The sequence below is a fragment of the Limulus polyphemus genome, unplaced genomic scaffold (assembly GCF_000517525.1).
Source record: "Limulus polyphemus unplaced genomic scaffold, Limulus_polyphemus-2.1.2 Scaffold5215, whole genome shotgun sequence".
NCBI classification, from domain to species: domain Eukaryota; kingdom Metazoa; phylum Arthropoda; class Merostomata; order Xiphosura; family Limulidae; genus Limulus; species Limulus polyphemus.
In genome coordinates this window covers 825-18,300 of record NW_013670825.1, presented here as the reverse complement: position 1 = coordinate 18,300, position 17,476 = coordinate 825, and the positions used below count along the sequence as shown (strand labels likewise).

General features: G+C 30.7%; 1 protein-coding gene across 3 annotated transcripts in view; it reads right to left on the bottom strand.

Annotated features, from left to right (window-relative positions):
* LOC106472282 (calpain-5-like) overlaps window positions 1-17,179 on the bottom strand; it is a 52,989-nt gene extending 35,810 nt beyond the window's left edge. For 2 of the 3 annotated variants that reach the window (XM_013932913.2, XM_022400879.1), the window contains exons 1-3: window positions 17,048-17,170; window positions 7,534-7,729; window positions 5,643-5,774 (exon numbers count right to left, since the gene is read on the bottom strand). In XM_013932913.2, the coding sequence (XP_013788367.1) occupies window positions 5,643-5,774; window positions 7,534-7,719 (318 nt within the window). In that variant the 5' untranslated portion in view covers window positions 7,720-7,729; window positions 17,048-17,170. Of the gene's footprint in view, window positions 1-5,642; window positions 5,775-7,533; window positions 7,730-11,879; window positions 11,963-17,047 lie in introns of all 3 variants that reach the window. The other variant, XM_013932912.2, reaches the window with a different exon arrangement.
* Between the last annotated feature and the right edge of the window lie 297 nt (window positions 17,180-17,476).

Below are 17,476 nucleotides of genomic sequence, written 5' to 3'. Positions count from 1 at the left end.
TTATGTAAGTACACCTAGTAGGCTATACTTCATTAGTTTCAGGTTTACAGTTGTGATATCGTGAGATGTTATATTGTGACTTTATTTTAGGCCTATGTAAGGCAGTAATTAATTCTTTATGTTATTGTCATTAAGTTAAGCAATGAGTCACAAAACAAATAATCAAAACATTTCAGAGGTGGGGGCACCAAAAGCGTCTTTGCCCCCAAGTGCTGAGAACCTTTGCTACCCCACTGCCACAGTGGAGGTGTCAGAATGTACCGTAACAACCCATACCCCCATAGGGAGAGGAAGGAAGTTGGACAAAGCCCGATGAACTGCCAAAGGCTCAAGAATTGTGATATGGAGAGAAGAATGCCGAATTGTAGATTACAAGGAAAAAAGTGAGGTTTCTAGTATCACGAATAATAGGAAAAGGAGCCAAAGCAAAGCTCTACAAATGTGAAACAAACACACACGTCAGCAATGGGACAAAGCACTGACGGAAATTAGGATAATAAGGTACATAGTGAACAATTATGAAAAAAAATTATTCAGATAGAACAATGAAGTATATATTACTAGTAGTAATAATATGTATCGTACAAGCTATCTAAACCTACCTACTTAATGAAGTACTATTAAATATCAAATGGACAAACAATATAAATTGACCTAGTACACAAAGTATGTAATAATAAAGAATGTGCAAACCAATGAAAATTAAACAGAAAATACATTAAGAAGCAATATGTAACTTACAAATCCTTTAAATTAACCTAGATGACAAAGGACACATAATTAAGTCCTACACTGAAGAAAATTAGGATGACAAGGCACATAATTAGCAAGGGAACAAAAATTACACAAATAGAACAATGAATTAGATGTTATTAGTAGTAATGATGTGTAACTTACAATCTAAACATACCTAGTTAATGTACTTATTAATAACAAACTAACAAACCCTCAAAATTTGCCAAGTCTACAAAGTAATAATCAATATCTAACATACAATTCATCTAAAGTAACTTAGATGACAAAGGACACATAAATTTCTAACTTACCAAACACTGATGAAGTGAAATACTTAATTCTATGTGTGTAAATACAGGCAAAGCCACACAGAGGGTATCAGAGCTTCACCTACCATGAGCATATAAACTAGGTGTGAAGTGTACATCTTGAAAACTTACCATAGGTCCCCTGGGAGAACTGAAAGCAATAGAAAGAAAGGAGGAGAAGAGCAATTCACCACTAAAGTGAATGATGTGGTGGCATGGCAATTGGTGGAAGGTGAAAACTCCTGAAGAAGTGTAGTATGACAAACTAAAACAAGAAGACGCCAGAAAAAGGGAATTCAAATAGTTTTCTCTCTGATTGCATTCTTCCTCAGAAATAATGTCAGGTTGAATCTAGCTCCCTGCAACTTAAGGCCTGTACCTCCTCTGCTGATTAAGTCTAACCCAATTCCTGGGAATTCATTTACCAGTAGCATTTTTGACTGTGATGGAAAATTCCATAGTCGATACACTGAAAGCAAATTCATGTGAAGATCTCTTATAATTTGGTAACAAGAAAATAAATGCAAAGAAGTACGTTCATAAACAGGAGTCACCTGCGATAAACACACATCCAAACAATGCTGTGCCAATTGAGAAAGTGAGGATTGAGCAGGAATAGCAGAGGAAACTAGTTGTGCCAGTATATGTGGCACAATACAATTGGTGGAAAGTAGTCACATGGTATTTACATGTTCAAAAGTGATGTGAAATTGATGGGGTACATAGATTGGTGTGTTGATCGAGAAAATTCTTCAGCAATGCTTAGAGGGCAGAAGAAGATCAAGATAGCTTTCTGTGACAGGAGGTAATATTGTATCGGAATCATTAACTATAGAACATATTTAATCTGTAAAATTAAAATGATTAATAAAATCAATCAATATGAAATTGATTGACTCAAAATTATTGGACAAAAGGTATATATAAAAATGTGATTTTTGCTGACTTTTTTTTTAAAGAGGACAGGGACCTCTGATAAATAAAAATAAATAACAGAAACTTAAAAAAGAGTAAATCCAAAACTTTAATAAATGTTGTTATTGCTATGTCTCTTTCTATTCACAATACTTTTCAAGGGGGGGGGGGGTGATAAGTATTGCCCCAGTGATTATAGGCCTATTAGCCTTAGATCAGTTGTGGGAAAAGTTTTGGAAAGTCTGATAAAAGATGCTTTGCGAAGTCATTTAACAAAGTTTATAATTTATTGGATAGTCAATATGGTTTCACTAAGGGAAAATTTTGCCTTACAAATCTTTAGACATTACTTGAACAGGTAACTGCTTATGCAAATGAGGGTAAAGGTGTAGATTTAATGTATCTGGATTTTCTGAAAGCATTTGAAAAGATGCCATGTAAAATATTATCTCTATAGGTGTGGGGGATAAGTTAGCTAACTGGATAGAAGAGTGGCTGGATGAAAAAAAAGCAGACGGTTGTTACAAATGGAGTTCAGTTAAACTGGATTAATCTGACATGTGGGGTACCTCAAGGCTCATTTGTAGCACCCTTGCTCTTTTTGATTTACATCAACGACATAGATGAAGGAATGGTCAATAAATTACTGATGATATTAAGTTTTTGGATGTTGCTGGCTGTGATGATGCTATTGCTGCTTTACAAAAGGATTCAAATTATTGAGTGAGTTGGGTGAATAAATGGCAGATGGGTTTTAATTATAATAAATGCAAAATATTGCACATGGGTTACCATAATTTGAATTACAAGCACAATTTGGATTGGAATAACTTTAACAGTGTTATGAAAAAAAATGGATCTTTGTGTAGCAGTTGATCAGTCTCTTACGCTATCCAAGCAATGTGCTGTTGCTAGTGGTAGGGAAAATTGGATTTTAGGTTGTATCTACAGACATTTTGAATACAAGTCTATTTAGGTTAAAATTTCATTGTATAGGTCACTAGTTAGGCCACATCTGGTGTAATATGTTCAGTCTTGGGGTCCTTACCTTAAGAAGGACATTGAACTGTTGAAAAAGGTTCAGAGGAGGGTTACTAGAATGGTGCCTGGGATGGAAAAGTTGTCACACTAGGAGAGGTTGAGATCTCTCAAATTGTTTTCTCTGAAAAAGTAAGAGTTAGAGAGGATCTGATGAGATGTTTAAGATTGTAAAGGGAATTGATAGTGTTGATGCATCATCTTTTTTTTTCACCCTTAAGTACATCTGGATATTCAGTGTTGAAATCTTTCAAAGGCTTATTTCTGACCAATATAATAAATCTAGACTCAAAATGTCCCCAAATTAAAACTACAACAGCTTCAAAATTGTTATAATGTACATGTACAATTTATACTGTATAGTTTCTCTATAGAAAGTTCACAATAAAAGCTCACAAAATTTACATTTACATCTCGTCAAATTCAATTATTTATTACTTCCAATCAAGAACTGAAATTTATACTGTCCAGTTTCTTTATAAAAGTTCACAGAAAAAGCTCACAAAATTTATATTTACACCTCGTCAAATTCAATTATTTATTACTTCCAACAGCAAATTGAAATTTACACGCACAGGCATCAGAGAGAAACACTTTTAAGGCTCAAGAATACTGCATATAATATTCATTGAAAAACAGAAGACTGCAAGTTTGATAGGAAACCTACACATCTTACAATAAAAAGGTATAAGATAGGCTCAATGTATTTTGTAACTGTTACAATCTCTGGACTGCAGAACACTTTGCCAATAGAAATATAACAATGAATAATCTTTATATTTTGATGTTATGAGTTTTATTTTTCTAACAGGGTTGTTGGCCTTTAGAGCAGGTTGCCTTCGGATGTTATGGAGGCAGTAAATGCAAGTTTAAGAGAAAGCTTGATAAGTATTTGAATGATAAAGGGCTGGCTTTGAGGGTTTTCTTTTAATATTTTTCTACAGGATGGGACAGACTAGATCAGTGTTTCTTAACCTTCTTGCCCCACCTTGATACCTCAGAAAATTTCAACAATTTTGGTGTTGAAAAGGTATAATAATATAATGTAAAATTTACAAATTTACCAAAATTTCACATACAAATGAAAATTTTTTCTTATTATAGCATTTTCAAATTGCCCCCCAATATATTCAAATTGCCTCCCTGTAGGGCGTGTGCCTAGATCACTGGCCTAAATGGACCAGTAGGTCCTTTGTTGTCCCTAAACATTAAAATGTTCATCAGATAATGTTGAAAACAGTATATTTTCAGCATTTAAAAAGCTGAATGGTAACTAGGTAATCAATAACAGAAATGAGTGTATAAATCTTAATTTTGGGTAACTTGAGAAGTGATACAGAAAAAAGTTTACTCAACTAAAAACAAAATCTCAGAATTACTTTGAACAATCTGAAGCAAATTCTAACAAATACTTGCCTTATGTATGTAGAACATAATATAATATATTTCAGAATACATCTATTATTGAAGTTATTTGGGACTTTAATAGTGTTAGTAATAATTGTTTGTCTCAATAAAAGTTTCATTCATCCTATCAATGAAGTCTGATTGTGAAAATTGGATTTTTTACTGCTTTCTGTTTAGAACTGTGTAAAACTAGTTTCCCAATGAAATAAGCACTATCCGATAGTTGTCTATTAATTTTGCGTCAAAATAGCACCTTTTTCCATTTTCCCAAAAAATTGATATTTTCACCAAAAAGCCAAGGCTATAGCTCATGTTTTTTCCCAAATTTTGAAAAATATTGATTTTAAAATTGTTTAAAATATTATTTGGGACTTTAATAGTGTTAGTAATAATTGTTTGTCTCAATAAAAGTTTCATTCATCCTATTAATGAAGTCTGATTGTGAAAATTGTATTTTTTACTGCATTCTGTTTAGAACTGTGTAAAACTAGTGACCATTTATACATCTTATTTTCTTGTTATTATCTAGAGACAAAGCAACTTCTAATAATATTAAATTTTAAGTTCTACAAAGAACAGTTCAAAGAGAGAAACAAAAACAAGATCTTTTTATTGAAATTTACACACCTTCACTTGCTTGTGACAGACAGTCACACCTATCATTAAGCATAAGAATTCAGTTTCTCATTTAACACATATGTTAGGGCTCTTTCCTTTATCTTATTTTTCTTGAGTTTACATTCTTAATAGCTTTCAAATGCTAAGAGGCTAATATTTGTTATGATGTTTGTTTTCAAAATGACACCTGTTTGAATAGTAGTTATTTTCTTATTCGACCAAGCAAGTTTAAACTAAATTCTACATCTACTTTTGGCATCTTAACTCATAAATATGAGCAGACAAATGGACTTTATTTCTCTGCATATTGAAGAAAATACTGTACAAGGCAAATAATTATGAACTATCCAACTCAAGTAGTATTGTATTATAATAAATATAGATATGGAATGTAGCTTTGTGGGACTTGAGGCATTAAACTTTAGTATTCTGTTCAACTTAAAAACTATCAGATATTACAAAAGTTAAGGAGAAAACCAAGTACAGCAGAAATTTTTGTGAACAGCAAAAATGGAAACCTACTGTTTTTATACTATAGTTTTTTATTAAAAAAAGAAAAGCAATGATTTGTATACACTAAAAGACATAATCAATGATTTGTAATTTTATCCATTGACTCACCTTATTCCAAAGCTCTTTTTCTTGAGCTAGAGCAGAACATGCAGCAACAAACCAGCAATTTCCAAGCATGCCTTGCACAACATCACAGCTACTTGCTCCATCTACAAACAGCCTTGGATTTTCACACAAATCCTGCAAAAAATTACACAATTTTCATGCAAGCTATAAAAAATACCCTCATTTAATCCTTTAAAAGTTAAGAATAAAAGTAACATTACCTAATGTGCTTAAACTGAAATGTTCAACCTGTTCAAGTCATAAATATATGTTCGAAACAGTGTCAATGAAGACACATTACAAGTTTGTAGAAAAAAAGGTAATGTATCTGTGTTGTGTGCAGTTCAGATATCACCTATAAATAGTTTGAAAATAATCTGTTTAAAAAACATACTAAAAGTGTTCACCTTATAAGAAACAAACCTTCAAATGAAAAATATTTACAAGGAATTTGTTACAAAATATTGTTAGGAAAAAAGTACAATCTATTGTAAATTTCAGTTCGTTTATTTATCCATTGTTATTTATTCACACCACTACACTGATCTAACAACCATACATTATGCACATATTAATGGATTTGCAGTATTGTGCAATGCACTGTTCACACTTCAACAATTCCAATAGCCACATTCTATGTTACTGCTTTGAGTACTCACTTTAATGCAGTTTTTACAATTAAATGTAGAAAATCAAAATTGCTTTATAATGTATCTCAAGGATGTAGACTAAAATTCCCTCCATGCTGCTCTTTTAATCCTATTCATCATCATATAGTTTTAATGAAATCAAGATATTTTGTTTGTATTTTGCTTGATGTGACACAACAATGTCTATACTGTGGAGTTGTGGTTGGAAATGATTTGTCCCATTTTATGAAATTCACCATGTAGCAATTTGACTTGGATGCCATGCCATTTATCTTCAAAATCATGTACTAGCTGACAATGAGCCCTTTATGGTGGGAAAAGCAAGGAAAACATCATGCACAACCAATGCAATGTATAATACATTCAAATGTTACTATTTAATAAGTAAAAAAAAAGACAAATAAAAAATTCTAATGCTTTTATGCTTTGTGTAGAAATGTTAGAGGACTTTAATTTTCTCCAGGAACCTCACTTTCTCCAAGTGGTTAAAACCCAGGGAGTCAAAAAATTCAAGTACTAGTGCAAACCCTGCATGTAATCCACACTATTACATTGATCAGTGATGAGTTCAACAGCAACACACTATATTACTGGTTTTTCATAAACTGCATTTTGAAACTTAATCCTATTAGAGCTGAACAATTAGTGAATTTTGATCATCAGTTAATTAGCAGGCTTGTTAACTAATTATATCCTACTAATCAAGTATTCCAACATGAGATTTGGATAGTTGGAATAAGCAAAAAAATAGTAATAACCTGAAAGATTAATTTTGATTAGTTGATTATTTTCATGAGTTAGGGCACTAATCGATTAAGCTGAACAGCCTTGAATTAACTAAAAATAATAATGATAACTCATATTGGCAATGTATTGATTACTTGAATAGTAGGCACAATCTAAAACAATAATAATCAGAAATATTACTTCAGATAGTTTATTATTTTCAAGACATTATTCAATTTAATCAAAATCTTAATTAATTAATTATTTCATGTGACACTAATTTATGCTCAGAGGTAATCAATCAGTTTCTGATTTCAGAAAATCAAGTCAACAGTAAACATGGAACTTTTGCCTAAACAGACATAAAGGTTTATCACTGGAAGTACAAGGAAGCTAAGTCAAAATTAAACACAGAGACCTTTGCCTAAAAGATGCAAAAGTTTATCACTGAGGTTACTAAAATTCTAATCATTTTTTTTCTTTCAACACCACAAGTCATTAATACAAATTATTATCACCTTTGGTCTTTTCCATTCCACTCGTCCTGGAAGCTGTCCACAGTTACCTTTTAAAAACAGGGATGAGTCATCAGCTGGAAACGTTGGATCAGAAAAGGGTACACCAGTATCTTGTGCCTCCTTTTTCAATGTATCATATTTCTGGTTATTATAAGGTTTTACTGAATTCAAGAAGTCAAGGACCATGATGCCTTAGCTAAAATAAAAAAAAAATATCACAGTGATTAATAAAACAGATTATGACAACAAAATCATCAGGAGAAAATCTTAATTAAAGATTAAAAAATTGGATGATCATGAAACGAAAAAAAAAAAAGACTGGTGATAAAATATAACTTTCTGTATTTAAGCTATAACTGTACATCCAACAAATTAAATTTGCTTTAACATTTCTCCACTATAGGCTGGTAACATTTTGTGGATCTTATGCTCTATTTATTTTTACTATAATTTATTTTCCTTTTTTGCTCACTATGTTCTCTGAAAACTTCCTAAAAGTGTTGTTAATATTGGTTTTTTACTATATTTGTTGTACGTAGAATTTGCTGAAGGGAGAAAAAGACCATTTCAAAATGTTTTTCAACATTTCTGTGATCCTCCTTCATAAATAGTTGTAATATAAACAAGTTTTTGATGTATTTGTGTGCGTATTACAGAAATAATACTCAGTGGAAACAAAATCTATTCTGTAATATGTACATCTACATAAGTTTATAGGTGGGAAAGGAGGGGGTGTTAGTTTTTTTTAATATCACAAATTCAGATTTGTGCAATTTATCAGAAACCTTTATTGTTGTAAATTTAATTATACAACACAGGTTTATCATAAAATTATTCATAAAAATCTAAACATTATCAAACATGTAATGTAATACAAAAAATAGCTTTTCCAGTATTTACATTAAATGATAAGCAAGCTTCAACATAAGTATATCTGTACTAACAGTCTGGCAACAAAACAGTTTTGCCCACTTGCAGTTTTCACTGGGGCTCATAATCATACATGTACAATCAGCATACAAAAATAATAATGAAAAACTAAAATGGTAATAATTCAATTACTGCACAGTTAAAATAACTGAAAACAGTAACTATCAGACACACTAATTTTGATTAGTTGATTAATTTTGTGACATTAATCAATTTAATCACAATTTTGATTATTGAATAGTTAGAATAATTGAAAACTGTAATAATCAGAAATACTAGTTGATTATTTCACATGACTCTAACCAATATACAGTTAAACCTCATTAATCCAAATATGTTTGTAATGAACTAATTCATCTGGATTATCGAGACACCCAGCTTCTCAGATCAGTCACTTTCATTACAATGGATACTATTAACAGCATGAATTATTAATTGATAAATGTAAGTGTTCAAACAAGTAAGAATGGGCATGCAACAAGTAAACAACAAGCAACTGTAAGTACAATAAAAGTAATAGTTTATTATTCTATATGTCATCAATAATTATACAAGTTGCATTCCCAAAGTGACATTTCATTTTCTTCACATAAAATACTATTTTGTTCAAAGCAATGATTTACAGAATACAAAATACATAGCATTGGTTAATTATACAATGAATCATTTTCCAAAGAAGAATGTAATCACTGTCTACTTTTGAATTGAATTTTTTCTTTTGAAGTTTCTTAATAGCTTTAAGCAAATAACACAATATGCCATTATCTTCATACAAGTCACTGATTTGGTTGACTCATATGATGATACCTTTATGGCTAACTCATGATTTATTCATACTGACTGGTTTGACTAGTGGATCATTTTTAATGTCAAATTCATTTTCACCACAATCTTGAAGACACGCAATAGAAATGATGTCTTCTGATAAATATTGACCAACTGGTTCTGCTGAAAAGATGTTGAGCCACTGATCAACTGACATAGCATTATTGCTACTTGAGATTAAGGTATGAATTCCAGAAGCAATCTCATTAACAACTTCCGACATCTAAATAAGGTTCAACAATTTCAGTCTGTTCAGGCAGTGCACAATCTTGACATACCATGAAGCAGATTTTGACACTTTCCATTTATTAAAGCCTCATGGACATTTACTGATAGTATCAAGGCTTGCACTTGGTTTGCTTTCTTATATAAACAAACAACATGTTTTAATGATGCTGGTATTTCTGTGCATCTTTGTTTTGGTGCACTGTGACTTGGCATGACTACAGGTTAAATCACTCTAATGACCTCTTGATATTTGTTATAGTATATATGTACATCCCTAATGTGAAGATTATTCTCAAAAAACTGTTGTAAAGTAATACCCAATGCAAGGAAAATCATTCTCAGAAAAATTGTCATAAACCAGTACCCACTTGTTAGGGCAGGTGTTTTGTGGTTGGTAATTAACACCTTGTTTTCTGTTTCTGATCAACCCCTACTTGACTCTCATGGATTCATGTATGGATTATCAAATCATGAAGCCATACAAAATACATGTTTGTTATAAGAAATTGCTGTTTGGATTCAGAATGTCAATAAATGAATTACTGATTAAATTTCACACTGTGAAGATCTGTCTATGTGAAAAATCATACAGATTATCTATATGTGGACTAACAAGGGTTCATTGTAATTGATGCTCATCAGTAATAGATTATACTGATTGAGTTGAATTACCAGCTCTGTTAGTCACTAAGTCTATTAGATTTAGCATAATATATGAGAATTACATCAGCATATATTTACCCCTGCTAATAAAAATCTGTGTTGGTGTATTCTTAACATAGCCTTTACAGTGTAGTCTTATACGCTATTATCTAATGTTTGCTTCACATTCTAACATAAGAACTGGACTTTCAACTAGAATATCATTACATAGGTTGCTTACAAATGATGAAAAAACTCCCTAAATTACTGATATAGAAGTCAGAAACTTGAGGAATTATATGACATGTTAACAGTTAAACTGTAGCAAATCACTTTCTGCAAGTTTCACAGCTTTATTTCTGCCAGACATTTTAAACAATCACAATTTCAACTTAGTCTACTTGGGTTTTCAATTTGGTTCAAAAGAGGTATTTCACACCTACAAATACAGTACAAGGTATTTAGCACATTACAGTGGTTAAAAGTATTAGTACTACTACTATATATGACACTTTAATCTGCAAAACATCAGATTTTGATAAACCATGCATTACAAACAAGTTTTTTATTTTTTACAGCATTCCATCATTGTCAACAACAACTATGAGACCAATTTTTACAAGTCACATAGTAGTATTTTTTTTGTTTTTTTATAATGTTACTAACCTATTGAATTCAATAAATGGTAAAATTAACAGTTTAACAGTTTTCAAATTACCATGTAACTGTTCAAACATTTATGTATAAAACATACGATTCACATTTGGTGAAATTTAGTTCCTCTAGGACAAGTAGCTTTAAAATACAATCATTTTAAATGTGTAGTTTTCTTTGTACTCTTGTAAGTTATATTTTGAATATTATAATTTGTTGGTTAACTAGAGGGAGCTGTAGTCTTAATGATGACACTGAGTAGGCCTAGACTAAGTTGACATCAAGTTTTTCTCATGCACTTGAGACTAGATTATAAATATGAGTTAGTTGTGAAGCGTGCAGTTATTTCAAAATAGATAGTTCAATCAGCTAGTGTTATCATGAAGTGTTTGGATCTGCATTTGCTATTGCATTTGCCAAGTTACTTTGTACAAGTTAGCCCAATAGTATTGATAGAGAGATTTTAACATCATTTGTAATTAGGCCTACAATAATTTATGAAAGTGTATAAGTGAATTATTTTCACCAGCTAAAAGAGCCTACCAATGAAAGAACAACAATACACCAGCATATTTAATTTTCATGTCACCTTTTATAGTAAATATCTCAAACATGCACATAAATCTTGAACAAAACAGCATTATTTATTCACCAGACTGCATGAACTACACATAAATTACTGCATTTCTCAGTTTAATGGCCATTATGAAATGGTGTGAAGTATAACTCATCATTTTCATCTTGTTGCACACATTTTAAACAATGATAGTCTGATTATTTGAATATTTAATATGCATATTCACTAATTAAACATAAATTACACTAGAGTTGCACCATGAAAATAGGCAAACAGCTTGAAAGTGATAGGTTATCCTACTTGTCACATGATTTGCACTCTTAATAATTATAGGACTTCATTTTGGACTAATCTATGTCCAAATTTCGCTCTATCATAAAAGGCTTAGAAACTTCAATTAAGCAAAAACTGATGTACTTAATTTTCACTGTCTATAATGATAGTCTGTAAATAAAACTCAAACTTCTATATGATTAATAGCAAGACTTACTGTTCTGCTACAAGCCTTCTTCTCTTTCAATAATTTCACTTACTTGCATGCATGTATCTCTCATACAGAGCCGAGTGTTGATCCTGTATAATGAATGTCATGAATAACTTATCACACAGTGCAAAGATAACAAAAGTGAAATCTATGAAGAGATTATTGTATGAGGAGAGTTCCAAATAGTTGTTGCTGTTGTGTTTTGAACTAACAAGCTACAGTAGCAACCACAAATTTAGCACTTATATAAACATACCAAATGATCAACAGTGTTAGCTCAATATGAGATATAAGCAAACAGACAGAAGAAGTCCAATAAAACTACACTGTCTAAAATACCATTGAAACAACATGTGGATTTGATGTTTACAAATTTTGCAAACTTACATTTCATTTAATTAAATACATATCATGAGAAAAAAAATTAACAGAAAAATGAAAAGGTAATACCATTATTATTAAACACTGTCCAGAGTCAAAACAACTTTTCTGTTAATTAACATTTTTCAATAATTTTATAATATACATCAGTACTTTGCAGTTCTGCTAATAAAAATCTAAGTATGGTTTGTTAGGTCTATCAATTGTAAACAATGTCAAATGAAGCTATATATATTTTATAAATAAAAAAAACCATGATAAAAGTGTCCTGATAATAAAAAATGCATAATTACTGTATTTAATCTGGAATAGCTTGAATAATAATAAATTGCTGCTGCCAATGTTATTCTTCCACTTTCTCCTACATTTTTTTTGTCAATGACATCACAGTAATTAAATGTGATTGATCTTGGATGAAAGTTTTATGAACCATGCAGATACCTTAATGATCAGGACACATTACAAATAAAAAACAACAACAATTATTTCATACATACAGTATGTAGATTTTGCATTTGGGCTATTCTAGTGGTAAACCAATATCAGTGTAAGTGAAATCAGTGTGATGGAAGATGATCTCACATGTGTTGAGAATCACGGAAATATTAAATTAATCTGAATATTGCCCTTGACATTAATATTTCTAACACAATGCTACTGCATAGCTGCAGAAAACAGATTACTTTTTATATTTATTGATATTTATAATTTTTAAATCTCTTTTGGTGATTTTCTTTGCCCTTTCAAGCAGTTAATTAGAATGATAAGGCTTGTTGTAAACATTGCTTAACATAGTAGCATTGTCAGTGAAACCAAACTTGATATTCTCATGCAAAATGATTCAACTAAGCCTACTTTATCTTGTTCCATTAAAAACATTTCCTATCATACTGCAGCATCGTAATTCAAATAAAGTATAAATAAAATAAGCTTTGAAAAACATAATCAGGGCTGTAATTCTGGTGAAAATTGACCTTTTCTTCTTGCAATGTGTTATCACACCAAGCATTTATCACTTTGTTACAATCTCTATGTGAATCTCTGCTGAACTGGAAGCCAAACAGACTTACACAGTTGAAAAAAACAACTGAAAAGGAGCTTTCATTACATTTAAATCATTAGCTTATGACTTTTCAGAGCTGAGATATAGGCAATTACATCACACCATCACAACCAAGGTGGAAAAGCAGTGATTGGCTAAAATCAATAAAACTACACTTGTATTGAAGCTGCATTAGCAATATTTTGTTTAAAATTCTTTCACCTTTCCCCCTTGGTGGCTACAAGTGCTATATTATGCTCTGAAAAAAATAAGGAAATTCACAAACAGTAGTGGTTTTGTTTGAACCACATTGAAATCAATCAATTGAAGTCAAAATTTGCCGATCTTTTTATCTTTATGTATAAAATTAAATAAATAAACATTTCAACTTTAGTTAGTTTTTTTATGTGTAGAAGAACAAATACAAGTTTATTTTCTAGAATATTTATATTTCAATGGTGGAACTTGCTCTCAAGGTGGACATGTGTGGACATCCAGGCATGATAAAAAGTAAAGGCAGTTGGAAGTCAACAACTAAGGTATCTTCCTGCTGAAGAAACAGGAAATGTTTTAAAAAAAATTTGATTGACAACAAATGCAAAATTTAATTATTTTAAACTTCATACATGCTCATCTTTTTAGAAATTATCTTCTTATAAAAGAATTTTTATAGGTGAGTGTCAGGAACTTACTTTTTGATAGAAGTATTTTAATGAAGATATATGGGTGTGTTGGGCTAATGATTCTTCTACAGTAGGTGTCTGTGACTTGTTGGCGATAAATTCGACAATAAATGAACAACACGCTCTCCACTTGTTTTCAAAATAATATATATATATATATATATTTTAAACAAGTTAAATGCATGTACAAAAATTCTTTAAACTATGGAGATCATAGTTGTATCTTAAACACTATACAGTTTTCTTCTTGTCAAAAGTCCACTCAGGCCAATTCAGTTGATGAGCCAAACTATTTTTCTCTGTTTTTATCACAATAGTATAATTCACTTGTGCTATCAAGTGAGTTACCACAGTCATATTGTGAACTACCAGTAATCGTCTGTTTTTCGGACTTCCAATAATCTTCTGCCTTTTGTCAAAGTCCACACAGGTGAGTTTGATTAGTTTAGAACACCCTTTGACAAGACAGATTATTCTCCTTAACTCAAACTGTTAATCTCACTCTAACATATCAACCATTAGGCCTTTCACTCCCACAATGGTTAACTTTATGTTTTCTAACTTTTCTCTGACTGAACTTCTCTTTCACGTGACTTTACTTTTACTCTCTTTCTGCTCGTCTGGTCGAAGCTATTTATATGTCTATCACTTAGGCTTTCTAGAAATCTCCATAACCTCAACATCAATGGATTGCAAATACAATATTCGATAATTTTGACATCAATGAATTACAAACACAAAATAGATTAATTAATAATACTACCTACACAAAATAGTCTTTTATATCTGATAGTGAGGAACATGCTTACTTTGTTTTCTTAAATTACTTTTATAAGTTCTACCATATATCCTTTCTATTGCTTTATCATAAAGTATTGTTATAATGGTGTGTGATTAAGAAAAATTTATTTGAGAACTTTCTAAGTCTTTTGAATTTATTTCATTGATAGATGTCTAATGACTATTGTTTAATTACACATTGTTTCAAATGATTAATGAGAAAACTGGTATCTTTACTTAATATTGAATTATTATTAAATATAAAAATGAGAAATATAATCATGCATCTTGTTTTAATGCTTGGCAAGATATTCACAAGGAGACAGTAGATTTTTTTTTAAATGTTTGGAACCAAGAAAAATGACATCTTTATATGACTTAAATTCTCAGTTTTAATAAATCATTCAGAATGCCACAGATGGCATTCTGTAGAGGATAATAAGAGATAAGTAAAATTACATATTAGAAGAAAGAGAATGACTGCCAAACACATACTTATAAATCTCATTTCATTCCAAATGTTTGGGTCTTACATATTCACCACAAATATCCTATTAGTGATACACAATATCTAAATTTTTTAAAGTGTATTTCATTTTCTTTAAACCAAAAGAGCACTTTAGCAACAACTTTGTATCATCAAAATAATTTCTTCATCCAATGAAGAAAGAAAGCAACCAACCCAAACTACATTTTTATGCAAGACATTTTACATACTATATGAAAACACACATAAAAAAGTTATTCTGATTAACAATACATTCAGGTCTGATCATTTAAAGCAAAGTTATTATTCTTGATACTCAAGTTTTCATTTCTAACCTTATTATATTACTCAGTGAGACTTCAATTTCAAACACCTAAAATAAAGTAAAAATGTAGTTCACACTATTTGTACTAATCTGATCAAAAATTGAAATAATTCTGTTCATCACTTGCTAACAAATTTATGTATTATTTTTCATTATTTTTAAAATTGGAAAAGTTGATCATTCTTAATTCTTCCTATCTATACAAAATATTCTATTATTGTCTGAAGAATGATTTCTCAAGTATATGACCACTACAGATCTCTAAAACAGATTAAGTACAGTACTTCTACCAAACAAAAAAATTATTACCAAAGATTCCAACTATTTATTGAGAACATTGTAAACTTTTCAAAATAACTTAAAATAAATATTTAGTTTATTAGTATTATGTATGCTAATTCAATACAAAAGATTGTTTTTGTAACACTTAAGACTAATAAGAACTATAATTGTTTTTAAATTGTATATGAATATTTCATATAATTTGTGATAATGTTAGAACATAGGCCTACACATATAGTATTACTACTATGCCTGCAATAAGCTAAAAATTGTGATTTGGACCAACATTTATATCCTCTGACACTGACATTCAAAATATTATATAAGAAATTGACAGTCACAATGCAACAAATGTTAATCCAAGGAGCTCAGATGGAGGGGGAGTTCCAGGATCTCCTTCCAATGTAAAAAACAAAATTAAAGGAACAGTAAAATATTAAATAGAAATATGAAGTGGTAGAACTAGAAGTATATGTAACTGCTTTCTGGGATCCATTATGAATATGATCATATCCATATGTCAAAAGAGAGAGTCTCAAGTGTGTATGATGTTTCTACCAAGATATTTCAAAATCAATTTAAAGCCCACCATAGTTCTTTGAAGGAGCCCTTTTCACTGGTATGACTATCAATCATTCCATCACTCAGTTAACAATGCTTGATATAACGTAATTCTACTTCTTCTTCTGGGGTCCCTTCAAGATTCAGAATCTAAGAGTAAGAGTCAGCTCTGCAAATGAAGAATAATAAGATGTTCTCGATGGTGGCAGAAAGTATTGGTCATTCAAATTTCTTATTACTACTACTAGTCTGTCACCAGGACTTAGTTTGGAGTAACAAACTAATCGACAAAAATAAAAATAAATTGGAAAGTTTTAGGAATTGGACTTAGAAGTTAGAGAGATTTCAAATTTCAAAAAGTCTTCAGCTTCTCAAAGCAGGGCATGTCCTCTCTCAGATTCTCAGATATCCATTCATTTGGACCCCCCCTCCTTTTTGAAAATCCTAGATACGCCCCTGGAGTTATTCAACTGACAGTAAGTGAGTAACACAATGTATCAGTCACAGTGTCAACTCGTCCCCTTGGGTTTAATTACTAATAATAATATATACATGTTATTTTATTAATCAAAATGAGACTTTATAATATTAATGCTTGTTAGTTACAAACAAATATTTTCAAAACTTAATTACCCTGAGTTGTCAACACCCTCTTCTTACGAACAGGTTTATTATATTTTTAAGGCCTACGAATTTATGAACTTAAAAACCACACCCAATACAACTAACGTATTTCTCTAAAACACGCGGTTCAGCTTCGTTGAAGAAAACAAGCTATGATACCCCACATGTGTCGTATTATATTTCACGTTACAGCGTTCTCGTGTAATGCCAATTACAACCGTATATCTGTAAACATCTATTTGAACTTGATGATGATCTCAAATAATTAATATACTCTAAAACTAGAAAAGCAATTAAAAAAAAAAAACAGCTAAACTTAGACAAATAATTACGATAAAATTATTTCATCAATATAAATATACGATTGATTTTGATCAATGCGATGATTATTTGTAAAAAATTGTAATTTCGTACTAATTATGTAAATAAACCCAGTGG